Here is an 8,056-nt window from a genome sequence, read left to right as displayed (position 1 = left end):
TTTATATAACGTTTTATTTTATTTTTTTTTATTTTTGTATAGATGGGAAAAAAATTATAGATTTGATACTTTTAATATAATTGGGGGAGGGGGGGTATTTAGTGTTTTGGATATAACTTTGATGTAAATACTTTATAACTAATTCCCACTCTTACGATTAATGACTTCCCGTTGACTCATTGATATCATTTATAAATAATTTAGATTTGAATTCCACCTATATAAGAAATTTATTGATGTAATGCAGCGGAAGATCACTTACATCAGTGGGTGTATAATAGAAACAATTTTGCCTAAAAAGACAAACATCATTCTATATAATTGTGTAAATTTATAAATTTGCTACTATAACCATGCAAATTTATATAGATACTGATAGGAATTAATTTAAGGTCAATTCGTCCAAGGAAGTTGTCCATGATTTGAGCACGTCCAGAAAACTTTAAGAGGAGAGAAACCCAACAATGGCATCATGTGCATGAATAGTACTTGTCCATTGATAATAAGACCATCCAATATGAGGATGGTCGTCTATGGCTCAAGGGCATGGACAACCGAATGACACTTGGTAAATTCTAGGAGAACTTTTCAGAAGGTTTCACATAATTAAACCATGATGCACTACTCTTAAAACGTGGAGAGAATTCTATATAATCCACTCCATGTACCCTATTTTCTCCATTAACGATACACATCACCCATGATGGTGGTGGATTTGAACAAGTAGACCTATTCTTAACTCTCTATAAAAGGAGTAAGTCTCATTCACCCAAAGTAAGTTTTACTATTCACAGTTTCCCATTCTTGTGTTTTAGGAAAAAAAATTGACTTAACCATTGAAGGGTCCTTGGTCGGGTTACACCAGTCACCATTGACAGTTCTTTCTTTCCCTTCAGGTCCCAAAGCTATCAAGATATCCTGAAGCATTCCAGCTTACTGATTTTTGTGCATTCTCAGATACTATTTATTTTGCATTTAATTTTTTATTTTTTTTCCATATTCCGAGGATGAAGGAATAAAATGGATTATGATTATTGTGTGTGAAGAAAGATAAAAAATTTTAATAATTAAGAAAAATTGATATTTAAAAAAAATGTATTATAAAATAAATAATTTGATGTAGGATATTTTAAAAGTAAATATATAGAAGAGAAAAAGTTTATTTCTTATACTAAAATGGAAATAATTTTTTGCAGAGGGTTGTGTCATTTTAGGTTATAACAAATATATTATTGTGTACCGAAATTAGAATAATATTAGAAATACAAATTATTTTATAAAATTTTTTACAAACCGTTGATATGGTAAGTTATTATTAGTAAATGAAAAAGTGATATTAATGGTGAGTTTAGATGAAAACCAATAAAAAGTTAACCACATTAATAACATCTTGTAAAAATATTGTAAAATAATTTATGATTATAACATTACTCCCAAAATTATTAACGACTCGAGCCCTCTCTATTAAACATACCAAAATTACCAATTTCAGTTCAAGCTTGGAACTCCAACCAAAACAGAAAAGAAAAAAGAAAAAAAGAAGTTCAAGTTGGGAACTCCAACCGCTTCATAGTTCTTTTCAAAGAAAAGTAGAAAACTTGAGCCCGCGAAACACGGTTCATTATTTAATGCTGATACGTAAACAGAGAAACGAATTTCCTCCCACCGTCCCACGTTACCCTATAATTCTTCTGCCTACCCAGAAAAAGATGGGTGTCGTTTACGTGTGATCTTGCTTCTTCGATATCATAATTTTTGGCATTGCCAACATCAATTTCCTCTCTCCATTTCTCTTTCACTAATCAGTCAAAGCTAATTAATTTTTTGTTGATAAGATCAAAATTAATTAATTCATCAATCACCCACTTTCCTTTTCATTGAGCAATAAATAAACAGTAGAATTGATAATTCAGGTTGGTCGGTAGTAAAGCAAAGGGCTGGCGTGTCGCCTCGTTATGCAAATTACACAAGTCAAATGATTCTAAAGAAAAAGGGGTAAATGTGGTATTCAACTGATTTCTGAGTCTGTAATTATCAATTACTAATTACCATATGATATCTCTCTCTATAGACTATAAGTTTGCAAGCTCTTCTTCTTCTTCTTGTTCTCTGTTTGTGTGCGAGTTCCGCATTGTGGCTTCAATGCTCGTTCTTTAGGCTCCATTTCTCTTCACATGAAAGTTCTCTCCTCTCCAATTTACCCGTTTCATTAGGGTCCGTTTTTGCTTTGCTTTTTTCAAAACTTTCCTTCACATATGTTTGTAATTCAGTTTAGTTTGAGTTTTGATATGCGCTTTTTTTTTTAAGTACAATTTACGATTTATGAATAGGAATGTTGTGGGTATCAGGTAATTTTTGAACCATAAAGAGAAAATCAAGGAGAAACTGAAGAGAATGGAGAGCGATTACGAGCCCCATTTGACCACTAATGATGATTATCATAAGAAATGTGAGGCTATGGTGGAGCTGGAATCTGGGAAATTCGGGTATGTCATTTTTGTTTATTTATTTATTTTTAAGTTTAGAGATTGTCTCTAATTTCAGTAATTTGTTCTGGGCTTTTGTATTTTTTTCAATTTTAAAACTTTTTTGTGCTGTTTCTGATTTTTTTTTTTTTGGGTTAAAAATTTGAAGGTGCTCGCATTATAGAAGGAGATGCAAGATCAGAGCACCTTGTTGCGATGAGATATTTGATTGCAGGCATTGCCATAACGAATCAAAGGTTTCCCTCACTTTTTTATTTACTACTAATAAAATTTATTTTAGATTAGCTCTTTAATTTTTTTTTTGTTTTGTAAATTAAACCTTCTTTTGGGATGGTTTTGGAACAGAACTCATTGGAAGTCGATCCTGTTGATCGCCACGACGTTCCCCGCCATGATTTGAAAAGGGTTAGTATGTTTATATTTATAATTTATTCACTCAATTTTTTGGTGCATTTTTTTTTGTTAATGAGATAAATATATAGCTTGAAATTTTACTAGATAGAGCGTAAACTTTTATTCTTTTTATTTATGCAAGTAAAAAGTATAGTACTTTTTTCACCTATAGGTCCTATACTCTTAGCGGTAAAAATGGTGACATATGACGTTTGTAGGGTCTTGCTTTAAATGGATTTATTCATTTAATTTATGTTTCGGATCTCTAACTATTTTTGGTAGGAAGTTATTGATCCGGCAGATTAAGGGTCCTATCAAAAGATGCAAACTTTACCACCCAAATTCTCTCTCTCTCTCTCTCTTGTTTATTGATAATTTGATAATTTACTTTTTAGTTTCATTCATCTATAGAACTCTTAAATAATATAGAAAATTACGACTAGCACACTAAAATTCAGCATTGTTGTCTTTCAGGTGATCTGCTCCATGTGTAGTACAGAGCAAGATGTATGTCTCCAGAACTGCATAATAGTGTTTTCATTATTCTTTTGAAAGGATAATGATAAATATAAAGTTCATAATAAGGTTTTGATTTTTCTTTGATAACTTATCAGATTCAACAGAACTGCATTCAGTGTGGGGTTTGCATGGGGAAGTACTTTTGTTCCAAATGCAACTTCTTTGATGATGATGTAAGCCTCCCGAATCTTTTTTTTTTGTTTTTGAAAACTCAAGAAAGTTTCTGTAACTTGTGATATAAAATAATAATAATAATTCTTTTGCTAGGTTACTAAGAAGCAATACCATTGTGATGAGTGTGGTATATGCAGGTTAAACTCTATTCCAGTTTTTTGCTTTCATTATCTTGTCTTTGTTATTACTTCTATAATATATGTTTATTGAGTCGATTATTGCAGAACTGGGGGCAAGGAGAATTTTTTCCACTGTAATAAATGCGGTAAAGTGTTGAACTCCTTATTCATTGCCTCAGAGACTGTATTGTTTGTTGTTTTTTGATAATTTAGTTTGGAAGTTTTCATTGTATCAGGATGTTGCTATTCAATTATGTTGAAGGATTCACACAATTGTATTGAAAAAGCAATGCACCACAATTGCCCGGTTTGCTTTGAGGTAAATTTAGGAGAATGAAATGCTTAATTAGAAAGGGGAAAGGCTCTATTTCAAAATGAATTGATATATGTCCCCTTATTGCGCAGTTTCTGTTTGATACTACAAAAGACATTACTGTCTTGCAATGTGGACACACTATACATTTGGAATGCGTAAAAAAAATGGAGCATCATTTTCAGTATGTTTTTAAAGGAAGCTGTTGATTACTTGTATAAATTTTTTTGTTCCTTCTATCACCCTTAAAATGTATAAACTTTTGGCAGGTACTCATGCCCTGTTTGCTCAAAATCCTATTGTGATATGTCTCGTGTGTGGGAAAAACTTGATGAGGAGGTACTTCGATAGTAGTTTTAACTTTCCCACAAAAATTACATAATATGCTCTTATGAAGATCCAAAATAGTTAGATTTATGTTTGAGTAATTTTATACTAGTAAAAACCGGTCCTTTATTTATATCAACTTGTTTTGAGAACCAATCTTAGGTTGCAGCAACGCCTATGCCTCAAACATACCAAAATAAAATGGTAGGAAATGTTTTGATAAGGTGTCAATGATCTGTGCAACTAGGTTTATCAACTTATAACACCTCCACAATTTTTTGTTACAATTTTCTTAGGTTTGGATCCTCTGCAACGATTGTGGGGAAACATCAGAGGTGAATTTTCACATTGTGGCTCACAAGTGCTTAAAATGTAAATCCTACAACACAAGGCAGACACAAGGAGGGCCTGTTTCGTACTCATCTAGGATTGCTGAGAGGGTGCAATGACATACTTTTATATTGCCTTTTCAAAGAGTGTAATCTTGTGTACTTGGCTTTACAGATGAAGAAATGGAGTTTGTTTTTATTTTGAGATTTCGATAATCATGTGTGTGATCCAAGAATGAATCTTAATTTTCTCTTGAAAATAATTCAGAGAGGTAAGACAAATTTTTATGTGGACCACGTGGTAAACTTTTATATGAAAGTTTGTGAAGCCCATGGAAACAAGTATTTAAAAGAGGCAAGGATATCATGTGAATCTCGAATTCTAGATGGTTGGGGCTTTCTATTTATATGTGCACAAACAGAATATATGATGACGTGAAAAAGTTAAAAAACTAGCAATAATGCAACAAACAAAATTTGTCTACTCACAAATTCTAGTATTATAAGATTTTTATTTTTTATTTTTTGCGAGAAAATAAGAAATAGTTAATACTTGGAAACTACTAAAATTACAAACATTTTTACAAATTGTTGATATGGTGAGTGATTATTGGTAAGTAAAAAAATGATGTTAGTAGTGAGTCTAGATCAATAATTTGTAAAAATATTGTAAATGGTGTGTTCAGTGTTTGGATAAGCTTTTCAGCTTTTAGATTTAAAATGAGTGTTTGTAAAAAATTTAGACGAAAATGAACTTTTAGTCTCTACATTTTGGGTCAATTTTCATTTTGGTCCCAAAATTGATTTCGTTCCTATTGTCATCTCTTAAAAAAGAAAATCGATTCTATTTTGGTCTTTGTTGTCAACCCACTAACAGAAAATCCTACATGGTTAATAAGTGCCATGTTTGCAACTTTGCGCTGATGTAGCTAATAAAATAATAATAATGAATCTTATTTGGCATTTTTTAATACACCTTAGCATTTTAATTTTTTTAAAAAGCCTTGTCAGAAAATTGAAAAAAAAACCTTAAATATAATTTTATTTATCATTATTTTACTTTCATTATTTTTTTTTCGTAAGAACATAAGTCTGTGCTGATAAACTGAACTTGTTCTTATGTTCTTCCAGCAACCAAATCTAATCTCCAGCAAACCCCAAATCCAAATCCAGCAACCAAATCTAATCTTTATCAAATCCAAAGAAACCAAACCAAACCATAAATAAACCGAAGAAATAAATCCATAAACCAGTAACCAACTCAATTAGAAGCAAACCCACAAACCCAAAATTTCTCTTGAGAAACAAACACACAAAAAACCTAGAACAAGAGCAAGCAAGATACCCAAATTTAAACCAAACAAACAACACCACGTTCTCTCCGAAAAACAAAAACACAATCATACCAAGATCAATAGCAAGGATACCCAGATCTGAACAAACTCAATCATGCAAGTATCAAACAAACCCAGATACCCACTCATGGGCACTGATTCTCTTCTTGCTGCATGCAATGGCCACCACCGGCGATGTTCACATTTTCCATATCCAAACACCATCCTCCATCGAAACCCATAAACCTAGAAAAATCATTAAACCCACATGGAAAAGAAAAACACATACATTTAAAACAAACATCACTCAGATGGAAAAACAAACCCAGATCAAACCTCTGATGATCGGAGTGGTGGAGCAAAGAAGGACATTGAAAGAGAGGCCTTGCCGATTTAGTATGAAGGGAAGCTCAAGGTTCGGCCACAGAGGCTTTGCTGATTTGTGAGTATCGAAGGATTAGAGAGAGTGAGATCATGAGGATAGAGGTTTGGAGAAAAATCACCGCCGGTGGTGGCTCATGGTACCTATGGAATAGCTCAGATAGAGAGAAAGGAGAAGAGAACTAGAGAAGTTGATTTGATTTCCAGCTTAAAACCTAAATCTTTTGAATATTTGTGTTTGGTTAAGAAAACATAAAATACTTGAAAATGTGAGACTTGAGAAATTAAAATTTTAATTTAAATCAAATTTGTATTTTCAACTTAAATCAAAATTATATTTTCTGTCGTGGTTTTTGAAAAAATAATTAAAATACTGATGTGGCACTAAAAAATGCCAAATAGAATTTTTTATGATATTTTAATGCCACGTCAGTGCCACATCAGTGCAAATATGGCACTCAGTTAGTCACGTAGGATTTTCTGTTAGTGGGTTGACGGCATAGACCAAAATAGAATCGATTTTCTTTTTTTAGGGACGACAATAGGAACAAAATTAATTTTGGGACCAAAATGCGAATCGGCCCAAAAGGTAGACACAAAAAGCGCATTTACGCCAAAAATTTATAAGAATTCGTTGTGAAATTTTGAGTTTTGAATTTTAAAAACGATCATTTAGTCTCCGAATTGCCTATCCAAATGAACCCAAAATAGTTTGTGGAAGAGATTACAATCTGCAGGGGTTTTTTATTTTTATATTTTGATTGTGGGAGAGGAGAAGAGATTACAGAATATGTCTCCTTAATTACCCAGATCAGTGACCCTGCGTAAAAGCTGCCTAAAAGCCGAAAAGAGTGAACTTTGAGTTGTTTGGACTTTGGAGCATTACTTTTTCTCTCTCCTTGTTGACAACGAAAATAATAATTCTATATGTGTATCAAATAAATGACATAATACTCGGATATCAACAGTCATGGAGGCGAGAATAAGTCACTAGTGGCAGGCTGACAGCCCAATTAGGACTAATTATAACAGATAGCTTACCATGTATAAATCTCTCTGGATAACTATGTATTATTTGAAAAACTTTCCTTCTTTAAGATTGGTTATATACTTATATATAGTTATATATACATGTAAACTCCTTTGTTGAGTCGTAGGAGGTTTTTTTTTGAATAATTAAATAGCAACAATGGGTAAAGAGAGATTTGAATTCTGAAGTTTTCATTAAAACCATAGAGAAGTGCTATTCAGGTTACAAAGCTTTTGGGTAAGTTGTAAGCTATGAAGCACGGGTGCGTTTCCGGATTCGGATTCGGGTGCGAGTGCGGGACTTGTCAATTTTTGAAAAAGTAAAGTGTAGGTGTGGTGGGGTGTGACGATTAAAATATTATTATTTATATTTTTAATATATTGCTAAGCATACTTTTTCACATTATATAAACATATTAACTATTAACTAAATAAAAAATCAAACCCAAGTCACAACATTAAAGACAGCTTATATAAAAAATAAAAAAAAACCCAGTGTCACAACATTACAGATAGCTTATATAAAAAATTAAAAAAAATTAAAAAAAATCATATCACAGTTCACAAATTCACAAATCACAATGAGTAATAACTTTTAACTAAATAAAAAATCAAACCCAAGTCGCAACATTATTACATTGCAGCTTATATA

At 32.0% G+C, this 8,056-nt stretch overlaps 1 protein-coding gene across 1 annotated transcript; it reads left to right on the top strand.

Annotated features, from left to right (window-relative positions):
* Positions 1 to 2,078: 2,078 nt before the first annotated feature.
* LOC142609676 (E3 ubiquitin-protein ligase RZFP34-like) lies at positions 2,079 to 4,879 on the top strand. Its single transcript, XM_075781331.1, has 13 exons — positions 2,079 to 2,214; positions 2,349 to 2,486; positions 2,635 to 2,722; positions 2,832 to 2,891; positions 3,354 to 3,386; positions 3,494 to 3,571; positions 3,666 to 3,709; positions 3,797 to 3,837; positions 3,928 to 4,010; positions 4,097 to 4,188; positions 4,274 to 4,343; positions 4,494 to 4,535; positions 4,628 to 4,879. The coding sequence occupies exons 2-13, from the start codon at positions 2,395 to 2,397 to the stop codon at positions 4,778 to 4,780; spliced, it is 876 nt and encodes a 291-aa protein (XP_075637446.1). The 5' UTR covers positions 2,079 to 2,214; positions 2,349 to 2,394; the 3' UTR covers positions 4,781 to 4,879.
* The last annotated feature ends 3,177 nt before the right edge of the window (positions 4,880 to 8,056 follow it).

Source organism: Castanea sativa, chromosome 9 (assembly GCF_040712315.1).
Source record: "Castanea sativa cultivar Marrone di Chiusa Pesio chromosome 9, ASM4071231v1".
Taxonomy (NCBI): Eukaryota; Viridiplantae; Streptophyta; class Magnoliopsida; order Fagales; family Fagaceae; genus Castanea; species Castanea sativa.
This window is presented reverse-complemented; position numbering and strand designations above follow the sequence as displayed.

Bases quoted from the DNA above. Each gene is read 5' to 3' on its own strand.
- LOC142609676 (XM_075781331.1), top strand. From the start codon at position 2,395: ATGGAGAGCGATTACGAGCCCCATTTGACCACTAATGATGATTATCAT. The intron at 2,892-3,353 runs GTTAGTATGTTT...GTTGTCTTTCAG, and splicing joins CCCGCCATGATTTGAAAAGG to GTGATCTGCTCCATGTGTAG. The intron at 3,710-3,796 runs GTTAAACTCTAT...CGATTATTGCAG, and splicing joins GATGAGTGTGGTATATGCAG to AACTGGGGGCAAGGAGAATT.